Genomic DNA, 20,791 nt, shown 5'->3' on the forward strand with positions numbered 1-20,791 from the left:
GCCCAAACTACAGACATTGATTTGAACTTCCCTCCGTTTTTGTGCTGATATCTTTCCTGTTAATGAGTTCACGATTCCCCCCAGCACGAACCTATCTTGCCACGTTATACGTTTTTTTCATTTTCACATTCACACATCCCTTCTGCCCTGCCCTTCTAAAACCTCTGCTGCAGTTACCTCATGTGAGAGGAAGATTCCAAAGACCGCGTTGTTTTGCCATGCGACATGCTGTACTGCGGGGTAAAGTACGGCCCAATAGAAAGCAATGGAATCGCGTTGCAATAGATTGCGAGGTGAAAACAGGCGATGTAATGGACTCGGCGATCAAATAGATGCGGGGAAAAAGCGCGCGATGTAAATGTGCGCGATGGAACGTCATACATCCGCTGAAACCTGTACAATTCTGATCCCTCGACGTTGATCGTCTGGGTTACAACGTCGATCTATGCCTCTATCCTGAAGACCACAAATGCCATTCTTATAATTATTACATAATAAAATGTTAAAGTCACCCCCCTAAATCACATAAGAGGCAGAAGAAACATGCTTATTCCGCTGTTCGTTTAAAAAAGATGTAATTTCAAGTAGAATTTTTGCACAATCAGTTGACTGGAGGTTATTATAAAAATTAACCAGAAAATATGTCGTAGATTTATTAAATGAGACCCTCAAGATTTGATAATTCTCACCATACAGAAGAACAGTTATGACCATAGGTGGTAAGTTGTTTGCAATATATACTGCAAGACCTCCCTTGGGTCTACCGAAAGTTCTAGAGCTAGCTGGGACATGATATGTTTTGTAGCCTAAAAGATGAATAGGATCAATGGCCCATGTTTCCTGCAGGCATACTATCTGGTGTGTACTAACTGTATCCAACCATGCTTTGAGAATTACTTTGGAGCGAAGACCAGCGACATTCCAGAATAAAGCAGAAAGATTTAGAATGGAATTTGACGAGTCATTAATTTCGAGGAGGACATTGGAAGCTTTTATACCTATCGAGGGATACAAATCTGGCACCGGGACATTTAATTGTGTTTTGGAGGGTTCGTCAGGGATTATAGATCTGTCGTGGACCAAACCTGCTTCTGGTGGTCTAGGGATGGCCGCCTCCCCTTCACTACCAGGTGTCACATCGAGTTGGGTACTGATTATTTGATAGATATTATTAGATGCCAACCGATTTTGCTGTGGCACCGTATTTGGACCAAAACACAATGCCATCTAACCCGCTCACTGATAATCGATTGTTTGGCCCTGGCAAACTGGAGTAAAATCCCATGGCTTCTGTACGTGTCCAACTTCCTTAAGGACTTGGACTGTACATCTTATTTCTTAGAACCTACCATGATGACGGACTTCTCTAGGAAGGACTTGAAAAAACTATGGCTATCCCACCTTAGGGAACTGCGTCTTTCCAAAGAAATAAGTAAACCCTCAAACGTACAGATCCTATCAGTCCAGACTGCTTTGGGTATTCAACCATACTTAACATTCCATCTAATTATCTACGAAAAATATGTATTAACTAGGTTTCGATTTAATTATTTTTTCCGCCTAGTTACATTTCTAGAAGAGCAGGACTGGTCACTTAACCCAATGAAATTCCCTTGCGATGGCACATCATCCCAGTCTACGATGCATGTAACACTGTTCTGTAGATACTATGAGCTTCCTCGCAAGCGCTGGATTATTCCCTTACTGAGAAAAATGGGCCTGGGATCATGTCGGCCCGCGTATCTGGCTCTGCAGTGTTTGGACTCCCAATATACTGCTAATGCATAGCTTGTTTTTTAAAATCATGTTTAAAAATTCACTGTAAATTAAATGTTTGCCAATGAATTATTGTTAGCAATGGTTTTAAACGACTTCTGCTTTTAAAATGTATTCTGATACTGTGGTTTCTTATTGGTACCGTTTTATCTCTGCACTTTTTATGGTTTTTATAAGATGTAACCGAATAAAAGTTTTATGATGATGAAAAAATATATATATATATCTCATATTCCAGCTAGCAGGATCTGGTTTAAAGCAAATCTGATAGGGGACCTATTTCCGAAAAAGCATTCTTGTCCTTCACAGTTGCTACAAAATATCTTTTCTTTGTACATTTACCAGATCCACTTCAGAGCTTTTTTTTGAAAATACAAATAATGTTATATCTTTCCCAGATGTAATAGTTTGCGGTTTACCAGCAAAAGATAATGTGTGGTCAAGTATAGAGGTTTTAAACAGTATTGCACAGTTAGATCCTACTTTTTCAGTCTATTTACAAAATACATTAAGATAAATTGTTGGCCATATTGAGAACACACACACGCACATGCAAAGAAAAACACGCATAGGTAGTGTCATACCTGCAGATTCCAATTCTCCTTCTGTTCAACCTGTTCATGAATGGATTCTGTGAGACCTTCAGAAGTCCTGTAATTATAAAGACGTGTGTATGAAGAAACTATGGCAGATGGTCTGTGAATTTAACACTTCAGTTCGTTCAATTCGAAACCTGCCATCTCTGGGGAACATAAGCAGAGCTAGCTCTTGGGGGTGGGGTGGAGGGGATGTGGTGGATACAAACAAAGCCCACGAAATCAGAGAGTACGCCAAATAAATATATATAAAATGAAATAACAGGACAATGGGGCTTGTTTTTATTTACAACATGCCAAATTTCATTTTTAAGTGTATGATCAGTATGGAGCAGATCGAGCTTGAAAATAACCACATTTATTGGTTATTGGTGCTACTTCTAGAAGGTACCATTGCCCACTCTGTTCATCCAATTTCTCTTTTCCATGACCAAAGCCCTTACAACATATGGAAAAGGTGATGGCTATGTGACATTTCAGAGAGCTGCAAACACAGGGAATCAGTTCCTCTTTCTCATAGCCTGCCAGACCACAGAGAGACCTAGACAATTACCATTTACCAACAGAGTCAGGTGTTGGGTTAAACTGGGCAACAAAAATCATATCTTTCTCCCTCAATGTAGATATCCTGGTTTATTATATAGTGCTAGCATGACTACAATGAGACCATTTACAGGACAGGGGTTGGACAGTTCTATGGGTCATTTGTACATAGGTTATCACTGTAGTACTTCAGTTAGGAAGGGGTTTGAGTATGCATGACAAAGGCAGCTGAGATCCAGTGATGTAGGACGTGCCTGGCTACCATACTTGAGGTGTTGCGATCATGTGTGTAGGCGTCTGCATGTGTGCTCAAGGGCGTTGGGTCTCTTAATCCTGCTTCCACAAATAGGATTCTTGGACAATCCAGCAATAAGGAAGGCTCCACTTACCTGCACTCATAGGGACTGAGTAGCTACTTTCCTGCACCCAAAGATAAATGAGAAAATACTATACGTTCTGCAAAAATGCTTGCATGTGAGTGAACTGGATTTCTTGCAGGATTACAGGGATAATTGAGTGAGAAGGTGCCTGAGAAAACTTTGCAAACTAAAATGTTATCATAAAAAAAAGTCTATAAGCAGGTTTCTAGTAATCATTTAAACTATTTTCCAAGATTGTCAACATGTTTCAGCCCTACAAGTGGGGCTTTCATTAGAATACATAAACTTAAAACAAAATGCAATATGTGATTTAAATGGATAGAGATTTGTGTGCCTAAGCATCAGACTTTAAACAAGTAATATTAGCAATGCACCAGCTATGCTTATACACTAGAAGGCAAAGGGCACCTATCTGAACATTCAAAATAATTATGGAGTCTAAAAGGTTAAACTATTTATTGATACAGGTTTTTGAACTGACAATATCGACTTAATTTGGTAGCATAAGACCGAATTTTGGTTGCAAGCAATGCCTTTTTTGAACTGAAGCAAGGATACAGTTTAGATTCAAGTCAAGTCAAGATTTATATAGCGCTCTACTCACCCAAAGGATCTCAAGGCGCTTTGGGGAGGGGGGTTTCGCTATTTATCAAACAGCCAGGTTTTGAGTTGTTTTCTGAAGGAGAGGTGGTTCCGTGTAAGGCGGAGGTGGGTGGGGAGAGAATTCCATGTTTTGGCCACTAAGTAGGAGAATGATCTTCCTTCCATGGTGGCTCTTCGGATTCGTGGATTCGCGGCGAGGGCTTGATTGGATGATCGAAGTTGGCGGGTGGGGGTGTAAAAGGTCAGGCGGGTGTTGAGGTAACTGGGTCCTAGGTCGTAGAGGGACTTGTGTGCGTGGGTGAGGAGACGGAACTTGATTCTCTTGTTGACGGGGAGCCAGTGAAGGTCTCTCAGGTGACCGGAAATGTGATTGTGGCGGTGTATGTCTAGGATGAGTCGGGCGGAGGCGTTCTGAATGCGTTGGAGTTTTTTCTGTAATTTGGTTGTGGTTCCGGCGTATAGGGTGTTCCCGTAGTCCAGCCGGCTTGTGACAAGTGCTTGGTTGACTGTCTTTCTTGTTTCGGTGGGGATCCATCGGAAGATCCTTCGGAGCATGCGTAAGATGTTAAAGCATGATGACGAGAATGAATCCCAGGTTGCGAGCATGGTCCGTTGGTTTGGGCGCGCTCCCTAGGGCCGGTGGCCACCAAGAGTCCTCCCATGCAGAGGGGGATGATCCTAGGATGAGGACTTCCGTCTTGTCTGAATTCAGCTTTAGGCGGCTACTCCTCATCCACTCGGCTACGTCTTTCATCCCTTCGTGTAGGTTGGTTTTGGCGGTGTTTGGGTATTTGGTGAGGGAGAGGATCAGCTGTGTGTCGTCAGCGTAGGAGATGATGTTAAGGTTGTGCTGGCGTGCGATGGAAGCGAGGGGGCTCATGTAGACGTTGAAGAGGGTCGGGCTGAGGGATGATCCTTGTGGTACTCCACAGATGACTTCGGTGGCCTCTGATCTGAAGGGGGGGAGGCGGACTCTCTGTGTTCTTCCGGCGAGGAACGAGATGATCCAGTCCAATGCTTTATCTTGTATCCCGACGTTGTTGAGGCGTTGTACAAGGGTGCTATGGCAGACCGTGTCAAACGCTGCGGAGAAGTCCAGGAGGATGAGGGCAGCTGTTTCCCCGTTGTCGAGTAGTGTTCGGATGTCGTCTGTGGCTGCGATGAGGGCGGTCTCGGTGCTGTGTTTGGCTCAGAAGCCGGATTGTGAGGGGTCGAGGGAGCCGTTAGACTCGAGGAAGGCGGCGAGCTGGTTGTTGACAGTCTTCTCAATGACTTTGGCAGTGAATGGGAGGAGCGAGATGGGGCGGTAGTTCTTAAGTTCGGTGGGGTCTGCTGTAGGCTTCTTCAGGAGGGCGCTGAGTTCGGCATGTTTCCAGCTTTCCGGGAAGGTAGATTTGTAGAGGGAGCAGTTGATGATATCCCGGAGTTGGGGTGCGATGATGGAGTCTGCCTTGTTGAAGATGTGGTGGGGGCATGGATCCATTGGTGATCCGGAGTGGATGGAGTTCATCAAGCGGATGGTGTCTTCGGTGCTGATCGGGGTCCAGGCACAAAGGGTGGTGGCGGGGGGCTTCAGTTCGGTGGTGAGGGGAGTGAATTGTTTGCCGAAGCTGTTATGTATGTCAGCGATCTTGCTGTGGAAGAACGAGGCTAGGGAGTCGCAGAGTTCTTGGGAGGGAGTGATGTCATTGGTGCCGGCACTGGGATTGGTAAGCTCTTTGATGATGTTGAAGAGTTCCTTGCTGTTGTGGGCGTTGTTGTCGAGTCGATCCTTCAATGCTGATTTCTTGGTGGATCGGATCAGCTGGTGGTGTTTGCGGGTGGCGTCCTTGAGGGCGGTCATGTTGTCTGTGGTTGGGTTTTTTCGCCAGGCTTTTTCGAGGGTGCGGCAGTTTTTTTTTTGAGTTTTTGAGGTCGTCATTAAACCAGGTGGCTTTTTTGCTTCCTGGTTTGTTGTGGTGGTTTTTCAAGGGTGCTAATTCGTCAGTGCAGCGGGTGATCCATTGTGCGAGATTGGTGGCTGCATGGTTTGGGTCCGATGCTCTGGCGGGAGGGTTTTGGTTTAGCGATGTGGTGAGCTGGTCGGTGGTGATTTTGTTCCAGTTTCTGCGGGGGGCTTGTTGTGGGTGGTGGTGTGTAGTCGTTTTTCTGAAGTTGAAGTAGACGCAGCTGTGGTCCGTCCAGTGTAGTCCTGTGGCGTGATTGAAGGAGATGTGCTTGCTGGAGGAGAAGATTGCGTCGAGCGTGTGTCCGGCGTAGTGGGGGTGGGGTATTCACCAGTTGTTTGAGTCCGAGATTGGCGAGGTTGTCCAGAAGGGTGGTGGTGTTGCTATCGTTGTTCTTTTCTAGGTGGAAGTTGAGGTCCCCAAGGAGGATGTAGTCCTCGGAGTGGAGTGCGTGTGGGCTGATAAAGTCGGCAATGTCTTCGCTGAATTGTGCGTGGGGTCCTGGGGGTCTGTAGACGAGGGTGCCTCTAAGTGTGGTCTTGGGGTCGGTGTGAATTTGGAAGTGAAGATGTTCGGCGATTGTGGGGGTGTCGTCGGCGCTGGTCGTGATGCGGATGGAGTTCTTGTGGACGATGGTGATGCCTCCTCCTGTTTGGGTGATGCGGTCCCTTCGGACGATCTTGTAATTGTCCGGGATGGCTATGGCGATGTCAGGCGCAGATGAGGCGTTCATCCAGGTTTTAACAGGCCATCACCATTTGTAAAAAGAGGTCTGAAGGGGTTGAGTAGCTATGTTCCATAGAGGACAGTGGCACATATCTAAAAGGCCTTTCACAATATTACCTGGGGGATGTATTATGATCTCCTGTGCCTTTTCTCACATTCGCCAAATACATTTTGCCAATAGCTACAGACCACAGGTCAAAAACCACACATTTGCAAAAAAACTATGTAAAGAAATGCAGGCAGGGAGGTCGAACCCCTTTGGGGCCCACAAATAATTTTTTTTTCAAATGGGCGTTTTCTCCTGGGGGCCAGATTGTGCCTCTACCCGGGGAAAACATGCATTTATTTTTTTTAAAGTACACTGCATTTGCCTCAAAATCTATCATCTGCTGCATAGTCATTGGGCCCTTGGAGTAGACCAGGAGCGGCCCATACCAGCAGCCCTGGAGGAGCGGAACTGCCGGCCCGAGTGTGCCACACCTCGTGACGGAGTTCTTTATCAAGGCCCAAGTCGCTGAAGTCAGAGAGGAGAATGGGGTTGCGCCCCCCGGTAATGTGGATCGCCACCTGGCGTGGGGTGAGGGCTCGGAGGGACACTCTCTCGGCCCCTCGCTTCTGTCAGCTGCACGAGCCTGTTGCTTCGGCTCAGATCTTGGCCCTTGCTGACCCAAGGAGTGGCACTAGTGGGAAGCAGTACTTTTGTGTCATTTGATTCACAAAGGGGACAATGTTAATGGAGCACATAAAACTTTGGTATTACACTTAGCATTATTGCTGCTAATGAATTATCGAACTGTCCTATGATGCCTGACCTCATTGTGCCTGACGAACTACATGCTTGGTGCGCTACGAACTGCGTTATTTTTCCCTTGCAGAGTACCCGATTGTAACATGGTGCATGGCATTATTTCTTCATTGCACCGTACAGGATTGTAGCGTGACGCATTGCTTTGTTTCTTCCTGGTACAGGGTATGCTGGTAGTGAAACACATTGCGTTATTCCTTCAATTGCAAAGTACATGACTGTGGCGCTACGTATGGCATTGTTTCTCTGTTGCACAGTACAAGAGAATATCGTTACGCATTTCAGTATTTGTTTTCTTTTGCAACATGTGTGATTCTAGCAATACGACTGGCTTAACCTTTTGGAAACGGTTAGAAGTGACCTTAACTGTTGGTTAGAAGCTGTGGTTGGGATTAGAACTTATACTACCAAAGAATAACTGTGGGTCTAGAATAACAACTAACTCTGTAGTCTATCAGTGTCTAGTCTGCAACTTGTACCTCAGTGAACTCAGTGGAATACATTGGGACTGATCACAATGTGATTGTGTTCCCATCAATTACACACACTGAACCGCCCTTTTCATCATCATTTGGGCCATTTCACAAAGTGGTATGTCCATATTGTAGACATAAGTTCTTCCAATGGTATCCAATGATAAACCAGTTAAACACTTGAACTAACAGGGCAGTTTGTAGATGTGAGGTGGTAACTGGAAGCAGTGCTAAACAAAAAGCGTGAGTGATAGAAAGTGCTCTATTAAAATTGGATAGTGGGTGCAGAACAATTTTATTTAGAAGGCAAACCACTTCCAAGGTTAAAAACATGGAGTGCAAAGTAACAGTAGTTCATAACAAATATCTACTGAATGTATGGTAAAGTCGACATGTTTCTGCAGTTTATAGATCCTATTGGTATCTGCTGCTTCCTCAGGACCAATATTATACTTCGCTACTGCTTCAAAAGGGTGAGTGCATAAAAAATAAAAGGTATCACCTGGTTCAGTCCTCTCACTCTTCTTTTATGGTGAAACAGACATCCGCACACATGAAATACCATGCAGAGAAGACACAAACGAGAGAAAACAGGGAAAGTGAGATAACACTTAAATTTATAACAAAGGAGTTATCTCTCAATCATGAGCTTTATACTATCATAATAGCCCTTCATGGTATGCTAAAGAAACATTACCCAACCCACTCATATTTGGGCACCCTCTCACTCACCTCGAGTATGAGAGGCAGGCGCCGCTCCTCACCTGGCTACAGCTCAGGAAATGGGGCACCGCTCTAATAAAAACCGTAAAGTCAATAATGAGAAACTCTCACGACTGCTGCCACACATTCTAACTGTCTACGCATATGTTTATTATTCCTTTCTTTTGTTCAGTCTTATATTCGTACGCAGAAGGGTCCTGCTATATTAAAAGGAAAACACTGGTGGTGCAAATTTGTTATGAAGCGCTCGCACGGGTGCACTGATGTTTTTGAAAACCACTCGCAAGCGTATATGCGACAAATAAGCATAGTGTGTAATTATCACGGCTACTAAGAAGTGTACACATTTCTTAAAAATGTCCATGTCAAATGTGTACACTTCTTAGTAGCCGTGATAATTACACACTATGCTTATTTGTCGAATATATGCTTGCGCGTGGTTTTCAAAAACATCAGTGCACCCGTGCGAGCGCTTCATACCAAATTAGCACCACCAGTGTTTTCCTTTTAATATAGCAGGACCCTTCTGCTTACGAATATAAGACTGAACAAAAGAAAGGAATAATAAACATATGCGTAGACAGTTAGAATGTGTGGCAGCAGTCGTGAGAGTTTCTCATTATTGACTTTACGGTTTTTATTAGAGCGGTGCCCCATTTCCTGAGCTGTAGCCAGGTGAGGAGCGGCGCCTGCCTCTCATACTCGAAGTGAGAGGGTGCCCAAATATGAGTGGGTTGGGTAATGTTTCTTTAGCATACCATGAAGGGCTATTATGATAGTATAAAGCTCATGATTGAGAGATAACTCCTTTATTATAAATTTAAGTGTTATCTCACTTTCCCTGTTTTCTCTCGTTTGTGTCTTCTCTGCATGGTATTTCATGTGTGCGGATGTCTGTTTCACCATAAAAGAAGAGTGAGAGGACTGAACCAGGTGATACCTTTTATTTTTTATGCACTCACCCTTTTGGAGCAGTAGCGAAGTATAATATTGGTCCTGAGGAAGCAGCAGATACCGATAGGATCTATAAACTTCAGAAACATGTCGACCTTACCATACATTCAGTAGATATTTGTTATGAACTACTGTTACTTTGCACTCCATGTTTGTAACCTTGGAAGTGGTTTGCCTTCTAAATAAAATTGTTCTGCACCCACTATCCAATTTTAATAGAGCACTTTCTATCACTCACGCTTTTTGTTTAGCACTGCTTCCAGTTACCACCTCACATCTACAAACTGCCCTGTTAGTTCAAGTGTTTAACTGGTTTATCATTGGATACCATTGGAAGAACTTATGTCTACAATATGGACATACCACTTTGTGAAATGGCCCAAATGATGATGAAAAGGGCGGTTCAGTGTGTGTAACTGATGGGAACACAATCACATTGTGATCAGTCCCAATGTATTTTACTGAGTTCACTGAGGTACAAGTTGCAGACTAGACACTGATAGACTACAGAGTTAGTTGTTATTCTAGACCCACAGTTATTCTTTGGTAGTATAGTGTCTTGTTTAGGGGGCTATAACTGTGCATTGGTCTTTAAATATTCCCCTGGACCCTACTCCCTCCCTGTTAGTTATTGGGATTAGAACTTACCAACCCACCGGAAAGAAAACTACCCACTCTTATATGTTGAATTTGCATCATGAGGTCAGATCGTTTAACTTCTTATATAAAGTTTAGACTTATTTTATAAAAACTTGTGTGGAGTCTATTTATGGTGACATCATTGGGTTACTGTGAGCATGGTTGCACATACTGTACACTCGTGCCTTAGACATAAGCTGCTCATGCCAAGCTACTAAGGGGGTGAGCAGGGCTATCTCAGACGGTGTCCTTACTTAGCCTAACGTTGAAGCGAGGGGTTGGGGACTCCCGCCTCCAGTATTTGGTGGCGGCGGTAAGTGATAAGGACCTCCACTTCCAACAGAAGGCATTTTTTTTAAATGCCCTCTGAATCACATTAGTATGTGGACTCGTAATGTCAGAGATTTACCATTAACCACTACTTCTAAACTCCATATATCTTGTGCTCATTTCAGAAATAAATAGGTTTCCTTGCTACTCATTTTTCACTATACACAGTTCACCCTATGAGTTGGTCTATACTCTGTACACCATTGTACAGTGCACCTCAATTGTTGGCCCTGGGTACCTCAGGTTCTTGAGAAACTGCAAACCATGTATATCCCCTCAACAGCAGACAAAATGGTAAATTGCTTTTGTAAATCTGCCATTGTGACAAAAAGTTACAGATGAAAACATTATTAGAAATGGGCGTTTTTCCTACTCATTTTTAATATTTCTGTATTTCAACAGGTAGTGTAATTAGGAAAACCTTGAAGGATCTACATATGACCCTTTGATGAATTTAGAATTGTGTCTACTTTTCAGAAATGTATAGCTTTCCTGGATCACCCATGTGTTTTACACTGGTTTCCGCCATAAACCGGAAGTAGGCCTACCCCCCTTTTTTCTTCTTCTTTTTTTGTTTCAGCTAGGGGAAAATGGTGACATTAGCACAGCAAAACCTTTTGTAGAAGCTATGTTCAGGAAAAAAAAAAGACACTTTTTTGCGGAGCACTATTTTCCCTCTAAAAACCAACATGTAGATATATTTTGCCTATTTTCTCAGTCCCTTCCGAGAGAATCCACAAACCCTGGGTAGCTACAGAACGCCCAGGAGGTTGGGGGAAAAAAAAGGACACACATTTGGCGTGCATTCCTTATGTGGACAAAAATTATAGAGGGCTAAGCTTGAACTACCCCAAATAGGACTCAGCACTTTGGAAGGAAAGCCCCAGCAGTTAAGGGGTTAAATAAAATTATACAAGATTGATAGATATCTTGCAAACTGCTTCATGAATCACACTCACATGGTCCAACGAAACTACTTGGAAAACAAACACAAAATAAAAATCCTAACAAAGTCTATGCACAGTGGCTAATGTTTGGAGGATATCGAAGAGTGTGGCAGAAGGCCAGATCTTGTGTTTAGCAAGTGCTCTGGTCAAGGATACTAAGCAGAAATTGTTGCCAAGGACTGTTCAAGCTACATCGGGCACTGTTTTTAACCATCCCAGTGGCCAAAGGGGTATAAGACACATAAAGTAGCTTAAGAACCCTACCTGTGCACTGTCCACTAGCCGTGCCTGTGTTCAGTTCTTAGCAGGTGCAGCTACAGGCTGTGCCCAGCTCATTTGGGGAAATTGATATTAAATGTTGTTAGGGACATTGAAATCAAATGTTGAACGTTGTGCTCAGTATTCACTATGCTTGGTTGCAAGGCAGCGGTGACTGAGGGTAGAGAGTACCCAATAAGCAATGTATTGATAGTGGCCCGGTGTATAACCTTCTTTTGAGCATTCATACAGCTGCTTGGTCATTGCAGAAAAAAAAGTTTAAACAATCTTTAAAAACAATAATGGTGCATAGTGAATGTGACACCCTTACAAATGAGTAGATGGGGGTATCGGTGCCACTGACAGGGGTGGAAGGTGCATGCGGCAAGGTGGAGTGTGGAAACTTTGTCCCACCACCTTATCCATGGGCAAAAATAGATACTGCTGGACTCTAGTGCTGGAATGTCCATTGCCTATGGGTTATTTATAGGAGGTAGTTCCTTTTTCTGGGGCAGCACATTTATCATCCCTGCACAGAGTTTACTAACCCAAATTGAAACACCCAGTGCATGAGAAATAATAATATATTCATTTCCTTAAAGGGAGGAAAGGTGCTCTGAGCTCTATTCTTTGGGAAAGTGGTACCCCTTTACTGCTAAGGCTCTTAATGAATGGTCAGACTACATGCAGCAGCTGTTTCAGTTTCTGTAAGAGTAGTGTGATCATTAGATAAGATCATGCACTACTTTCTCCTTGGAATATGTTTTGCAAATTGCAGCTTCTAGTTTACACAGTCCTGAGAAAAAGCAACGTCCCTTCACACAATTTCTGGGAACTGGTCTCCAGGATGGAGGCTTAAATGCTTCACCTATCCAGTAGGTGGGACTATATTATTTCACAGAGGAAAGTCTATGTCTGTCTTTCCATCACAGAGGCATTCTGCCTGAATATCCTGCCACATTTTCTCCTTTGTGCGCCGATATCCAGCAAGTTTTTGTTATGCACAAAACCAAGGCCAGATATAAATGAAACTCCACTTGATGCAGCGGATCTGACATTTGTTGATTGTTCACATTTACGAGACCAACATGTTGCATTGAAAGCCACCTATACAGTATGCACAATTTCCAAGACTTTGGAAGCCTCTTCTCTGACAAATATAACTTCAGCACAATTAGCAGAATTGGTTGCATTGACAAGGATTTGTTGCCTGTCAGAATATTTGGATGTGAAAATGTATACAGAGAGCCAGTATGGATTGGGAGTGGTGCACGACTTTGGTCAGCTGTGGTCATAGAGGGTTTTATGACATCTTCAGCTGCCCCTATTAAAAACAGTGCACACACTTTAGATTTTTGCCCATAAATCTGGAAGCGATTTGGTGACACTTGGCAATAATACCTATGCAGATAAAACAGCAAAATATTGGGCAAAACAAGATGAAACAATTGTGCAAGAGAATGAGACTGACCAGAATGTGAGATTGAATTCAATGCAAAACACAGATTGCGTAAATTGTCTCTTTAAGGAATTCAATTCAGTCTTCACTAAGCGAACAGAGATTTGCAGGAAGATGCCCCCGACAAATGGACAAGACTAGACTATAAGAAGAACTATCAGGATTTGTATGTACAAAATGAGCAAAATTATCTACTGTCTGACCTAATGTTATACCCTATGTGCAAGTATCTGAATAAAAGAGCACATGCGCAGAGAAACAGTCGAACAAGACTATTCAAGAAATACTGGGAGAATTAAAAAGTTATGAATGTTGCTGATGTGTGCTCCAAGTGTTTGGTTTGTCAATTGAATATTTAAGGCTAACTAACGGACATTGACAAGCCACATTGGAAGGTCAGAAGGCCCATTTACAAGACTTCAAGCAGATTTTATTCAGATGCTGAATTATAGGGATTAAAATACATCTTAGTAATTATCAGCTTATTCTCTAAATGGGTAGATGGTTCTCCCTAGGAGATCAGATAGCCTTAGAGTTGCCACATTGTTGTTGAAGAAGTTAAAGTCGGGATACTAAATCTAGTTATCAAGACAGCTCGCAGGACCCATTTTAAAAATGAGGTTCTACAAATTATTTGTGAGACCTTTGACATCAGGCAAAGGTTCTAATATAGCTATAGTCCTCAACCTTCAGCAGTTGTGGAAAGGGCAAATGGTGTTCTCCAGAATAAATTGCAGAAAATGTGTGTTTCGACAGGGCTGAAACGGACAAATGAAGTTCCTATTGTTTTGATGAGCATGAGAAGTACTCGAGATAGTAATCAAGATAAGAAGACAGGTCTATAGCCTCACCAAATAATTATGGCCATGGGAATGAGCCATGCTTATGTCCTAGCAGCTTCACTAGTTTCAATAAGTGATGACATTGTGCTAGATTAATGCAAAGGTCTGGCTGATACAGTGAAATCTGCCTCTGATCAGGTGAATGTGGCAATAGAAGAAGCAAAAGATGTTCTATGTCACAGTTTGAAGCCTGGGGACTTAGTTACATTCCGCAAATACATGGGAAAAAGCTGCATTGAAGAGGTGCATGGACAATACCAGGTGATTCTGGCAATCAGCATGGATCCACTGTGGCACACCGGCCCATTTGACAGCATTGTTGTTCACATGAAGAGGGTAAGATCAGCCGAAGAAGTGGATGAGTCGGCTGGTCTTGAGTCAAGTATACAAAGTCTAGTGCAGAGCCAAGCAAAAGATCAAGACTTTGATCAAAATAGAGTTCAAAGCTTGATCCAAAGGGAATTGAACATTTTTAAACTGGTGAAGATGTAAGCAATGAAGTGAGAACGTTTGTATTTCAGCTGAGTGAAACTTCTCAAGAAGCAGCTGAAAATTTGGTAGTCCAGTTTTAAAGTGGAGATCAGAGTAAAGGGCTGTTGTAGTGCAAAAGTCAAAAACATGCGCAGCAGCACAAAGTAGTAGTCTCGGATCCACTCAAACTCAAATTGCAGCTGATTAAAGTTCCTAAGACCCCCAAAACAAAGAAAGACGTTTGCTGTAAACATAGGAGATAAAGACAAAGTCGATCAAGATACAAGTTTGAGTACAATCTCAAGAGTTTGTGAAAACAAAGACTATGACAAAAGCTGTTGCCAAAGACAAAAAAGTTGAGGAAGATATTCCGGGAAAGATCTTGCAAGAGAAAACACTGTGAACCAGTTGAGAAATCTGAGACAGACTGAAAATAGTGGTAGTGAAATGCCAGTTGTTAAAAGATCAACAAGAAGAAAAGTTCCAAATAGAAAGTATGAGTGACCTTAATGGGTTTGCTGGTGTCTGAAGAAGAAACAGCAGTAAAATTAGGAGAATGACTGTTCCTTACTTGTACTGGCATTAGTTCACCACTGGGTCAGAGGATGAACTAAAAACAGAAGAACCACCTTGAATGAGAAATAGAGACTGGAATAAAAGTGAAACCTAAAACAGATAGCTAAGATTTTGATAAGAGACTTTAAAAGGCCTTGACAAATAAATCAACGGAACAGAGACTTAAGAGCTTTTGGAGTTTTTTCCCCTTATTTTTGAGCAAGTTGAAGAAAATCATAATATATGCTGAATCTGATGAACTTTTGAAAGAAACCAACATATTAACTGACAAAAGAAGATCCTGATTTTGTGCATTATTGTTTAAATAAATAAGAAACAAAAGAAAAATATGTTGAACAAAAATGTTTTTGGAATTTTTAATTCCACAATAGATTGTATGTCTCACTCTAAAGATGAGAAATAGCAGATGGTGTAAAATTCTAGGGATTACGTGATAGATATGAACAATAGTATTAGTTTTAGGTTGGCTGTTGGTGTGCTTAATGTTGCCAGTGGGATACGTTTCAAAGACTGACAAAATAACAAATGATAAGGGTAAGATGAGAAATAATAAAATTAAATAAAAGATTAGTAATAGTGGTTTTCATAAGAATATTTATATTAGGGTGATAAAAGAGTACATAAGATATAACAAAAATGAATAGCTGCGATATTTGCACTTTGCTTTTTACTTCTGTTGGGGAAGGTGTAACAGCCTTTATCTTATTCTCTATCCTGTGGTATGTTTAAAGCTATATTTAACTAATATGATTAACTTTCCTTACCTGACTGAGTTTAATGTTTCTATTGAATTCGTTCCAATTGATTTAGAGAGACCTGATGTTCTACAAGGTAAGTACATTAGAAGGATGGTACAAATTAAGCAAGCAACTATCAAGAACAATGGGGAGTAAGTGTGTAGACTTAACATGGATGGATTGAAGTCATCAGTTAATATAATGAAAAATTAAATTGAGAGAAATGGGGAGAAAGGGAAAATTGTAGATAAATAAATGAGGGAAGAGGAAGAATTTAGATGGTCAAATTTACATTCTAATTGAGAATGACCTAGATAGAAGAGGTGAGTTGTGTTTGATACGAAGAGGGAAAAGTAGAGCTAAAGTAGAATAAGTAGGAGTGTGTGTGAACTAAGAGGCTGATTAGGATGGCAGGCAGAGGCACCCTATCGGAAACGGAACCGCTCGTCAGGCAGTTGGTGGTCCAGACAGAGCCATGACGATGCAACTGCCACCCCGGCGGTCGCAATGCCTATCCTTTGCATTGTGGTGGGTGTTGCTGGGTGCAGCACACACCTCCATGCAAAACACCTGACATATCCCTGCACGATGGGCTGTTGGTGGCGGTCCCACCGTCATCATAACCGGCCACTAAATTATAAAATGAAGGGTGATATTTTATTAGGTGGAGAACAAATTTTGAGGGCAATTTATTATGTGTGTGAGAAGAATGCTCATTTTAATTTGACTAAAAATTGGAATGGTGCTTTCTATATAGCTTTAGTGTTTCCATGATTAATCATGTGAAAGAGACGGATGATGCAATTGGCTTTAGTAGATCAAACAATGAGTTTTGGTTCAGTAGTTTTAGATATATCAGGAGCTATTCCTTCAGTAGGAGTTGCTATAAATAATTTCAAAATTAGCCATCTTCCAACTTTAGTAGATAGAAAGGCAGCATATATACCTCAGGAGCTTTTAGAAAAGTTAATGAAGAAATGCTTGCAAAGAGGCCAATAAATATGCAGAATCATTTAGCATTAGATATTATCCTGGTGAAGAATTGTGTATATGTGCCACATAACACGGGAGTAATTGAGTTTTATATGACTATTTCCAATGTGATAAACTAACTAGTGGAACCTGGGTTATGGGAAAGTGTAGGTCCTTGATTCAATAATTTAGTAAAGCTCTGAAAAATCTAGTGGGTGAATGGTTGAGTGATATGGGAGGTAACACTTAAAATTATATTAATCCCTACAAAAATAATGATTTGTGACCTAATTCTATTTCTTTCGAATAATGGTATTAAGTGGGTAATTAAAAGAAGTTAAGGTAGTAGGTTGAAGAAGAGAAAATATTCCATGGTAATGGAGCTAGAATGTTTGCTGGAGAAGGTCTACAACAAGATGAAAATGGCAGAATAACATTCTCGAAAATAGCTAAGATGATGACTTCAAGATAATGGCTGATTAATAAAGATGTATTATTGTGGTTTTGTGATTATGAGAAAATCGAGGGCGGCTGTAAAAGGTTTCTATGTGCAATTTTCTGTGAAATTATTTTTGATGCTAATTATTTTTATGCTGAATTATAATCCAAACCAAAGAATATATTTTGCACTTGGAATGATATTTCTTAATTATATAGAAGTGTATTTAATAATTTTTTTAGTTGTGAAACATTTTATTTCAACATTATTTTAGCTAAATGGATGTTGTTACTGATGTACTGCGCACAACGGATTCTGCTCACTTCCCCTGCCAAACAGGCCTCCCTGAATGTCTTCTCTACTCCTGGTTTCTGTAGACTTTACAGAGTGCACAGGTCACTGTGACGTAATTGATAACTTTCCTCAAGCTAATGTACAGTGAATAAAACTTCTGAGTATTGTCAAATAGTTATTTCTGGCGGTTGGTTCTTCTGGCTATGGTTTGTTGAAGCTGCATAGTTGTAAATGCTTATTGGCTAGTAAATTAAACATAATGTATGGTACATTTCCAGACAGCAACAAGAGCCGATGTGGCCTCACAAGAAGAAAAGGGTGAAAGGTATTTCATTTGATTTTGTGACATGTTTGTTTGTAATTGGTTAATGTTACATTGTCTTGGACCATGTCAAGAAACTTCTCATTAGCTAAGTAAAAATGTGTATAAATCCCCTCATTATGGTAGTGAGCTATGAGACTTTTCCTTTTCCTCTAGAGAGGTTTTCGATTTCCTTTGTGTTACTATTATAATTTAGAAATAATTTTCCCCTTTGCCTTAGGGACTTTGATTTTCCTTAGCCATTTTTAAATGATTTTGCTGTATTGAATGACATTCTAGTTCCTAACTATATACTTTATGGCATCTTACCAATTTTTCCGTACAGATAAAGAAGATTCTGTAATAAAATCCTTTAACTTTTTCTTGCACAGGAACAACGGGGCATATTATCAAGACAGGCGATAAATTTATTGCCGTTTTAGCGGAGTTTTCTGCCGCTAAAACGGCGATAATGGGCTTGATAATATGCTCTATGGAATTTCAATTGAAGCCCATGTTAGATGTCCTTCACATCTAACATGGGCTTCAATTGGAATTCCAGAGAGCATATTATCAAGCCCATTATCACCGTTTTAGCGGCAGCTTTCTGCAGCTAACACGGCAATAATTTTATCGCCCGTCTTGATAATATGCCCCTTAGTTATTTCGTGGTCCTAATTATTTCCCATTCACAAATGTTCTTTGAATGAGACGTATGATGATAAGGGTGATGTCTCTTAAAGTCAGATCAAGGGTACCAGAGCAGAACTTCTAAGGTAATATCTAGGGGTTTGAAGTTGGGGTACAATAGAAATATTGGGGGTTCTGCTCCGACAGTACTATATTTAGTTTGCTAAGAGGAAAGAGGAATCTACTGGAAGGGAATACTAACGCCCTCTAGGGCATTTTAAAGAAAGAGGTTTGTGAAAGAATTTCTACAGGCTGTAATTGCTGCAAAGTGGGCTTATTGATATTACAACCGTAAGCCAGACCTTGCCAGAAAAAGTATGGAAGGAATCACCACCTCTTCCCAACATCTGGAGGGATTGTGGTACTGTTGAATGCATAAAATGCAGAACCTCTTCCACTTGAACATATAAGTAGTTTTGGTGCAGGGCTCTCCAACCTTTTCTGTAGTGAGAGCTACTTCTGATCAGTGAAAATCATTGGGGGCTACTGAAGGTTAAGCAACACGTGCATTGCTATCAGACACCCTAATGCCAATATTCATTGATTTTAAGCCTAATGTCCATAGAGTCAGATACTATGGTTTAAACAAAATTGTTTGACTAGAGGCACTATGACAGGGCTGCCATACGAGTCAGTGAGAGCGGGGTCTTTGGGGGATGTATGAACATTTGTACATATGAATGGGATATATGTGTATGGGCGACAGAGCCTGTGTCGTATGCACTTGAAGCACAGAACATACCTTTTGCATGTGGCACAGTTACATGTATTAGGCTCACAGAGTATAGGGTAGCTCCAAGAGAACAAATGAACTGGGAACACAAGGTTGGGGCACTCCAGGTGTTTGGACGAGAACCTTCACTCAACGAATGGTGACATGCTTCATCATTGGGTCCCTCCACACACTGGGACCGCAAGGTATCCAGTGTGGGCTACAACTTTCCTGCAGCAAAGGAGCAAGAGTGTTTTCAAAAAGCACGTCTCTCTGTTTAATCCCTCTAGGGAAAAAGTGAGGGGCAGAGTGCAACAGAAAGCGTGATTCAAAACTATCTCAATGAGGACAACACAACTTTATTCCTATGTCCTAATGGATGGAGGCAAAAAGCATAATGAGACAGGGTTATGGATACACCCTGTATACGGTCAACATGTTTCTGCCATATGCGACTTAGATGTTCCAGGCATTCTTCAGGACCATAATGTAGTGTCACTCATAAACGTGTGTAAATATAATATCAAAATATCGAAATGATGCTAAAGCCTATGGGGGTCATTATGATGGCGGATTTTCCGCATACTCCGGGCCGGCGGAAGCCACCGCCGGCCCGGAGTATGCGGGAAATCCGCCGAGGAGGCCTGAAAGACCCACCGCCAAATCAGGATGGCTGGTGGGTCTCACAATGTGTCCGCCGCTTTTCCGCCGCGGTCGGAAGGCGACCACGGCGGAAAAGCACTAACATGGCTGGCGGTGTCTATCAGACACCGCCAGCCATATTAGGATGTAGGGAAAGTAATGCTTTTCCGCGGCGGCTTTTCCGCCGTGGAAAAGCATACGGACAATCACTTTGGGGGCCCGTAGCGGGCCCCCTGGGTGAAGGTTGCGTGGGGGGTGCACATGGGGGGTACCTATGGTACCCCCCTGCCTTTGCGTGCACGAAGCGGCAGGCACCGCGCGGTGCCTGCCGCTTTGTGCATGCAAATGCACAGCTTTCGTTTTTTACATTGCGGCGGGTGCTGCTTCAAGCAGCACCCGCCGCAATGTAAAACATACAGGATGTGACCGCCAGGGTGGCGGTCACATCCTAATTGCCATGGAGGGACCGCCGCTGCCCATGCGGACGGTCCCTCCTACTCAGGGGTGGCGGACGGACGCAAGTCCGTCCGCCATCCTAATCGGCCCTTAAATCTTGACCAGCAGTGCACAGTGGCAACAAGTTGAAGAGTGGGTCAGATGACCCTAAAAAGAAATCATAAATATGCACATATCAAATCAAATCAAATTTAACTTTATTCGGTTTTCAATCAGAAAGCCATAAAAGTACAAAACATTAATTTCATAACATATTAAAATTGATCACAATTAAAAAGAAGATCAGTATTTTGTCAAAGGTCCATGTTTTTATGCGTCTCTGTGATTCTTATAAGTTCGTGCGATGTCTGAGGCACAGCTTTAAATAGTGTGCCACTGGTTTTGAGACCAAACTGTTTTCCAGAAACTGCAACGCCAAGAATGCGGGGCGGCATGTTCTAATCTTCATTACATTTGAAATTGGTAGAATCCACTTTTTTCGGAACGGGGTATAAAATTTAC

General features: G+C 42.1%; 1 protein-coding gene across 5 annotated transcripts in view; it reads right to left on the reverse strand.

Moving 5' to 3' along the window:
* MRNIP (MRN complex interacting protein) overlaps nucleotides 1-20,791 on the reverse strand; it is a 168,711-nt gene that overhangs the window by 122,227 nt on the left and 25,693 nt on the right. For all 5 annotated transcript variants that reach the window (XR_013598698.1, XR_013598699.1, XM_078653544.1 and 2 more), the window contains one exon: nucleotides 2,361-2,427. Coding sequence is in view for 3 of the 5 variants with exons in the window: in XM_078653544.1 (XP_078509670.1) it covers nucleotides 2,361-2,427 (67 nt within the window). In the remaining 2 variants the exon portion in view is untranslated. The remainder of the gene's footprint in view (nucleotides 1-2,360; nucleotides 2,428-20,791) is intronic.

The sequence above is a fragment of the Lissotriton helveticus genome, chromosome 7 (assembly GCF_964261635.1).
Source record: "Lissotriton helveticus chromosome 7, aLisHel1.1, whole genome shotgun sequence".
Classification (NCBI taxonomy): domain Eukaryota; kingdom Metazoa; phylum Chordata; class Amphibia; order Caudata; family Salamandridae; genus Lissotriton; species Lissotriton helveticus.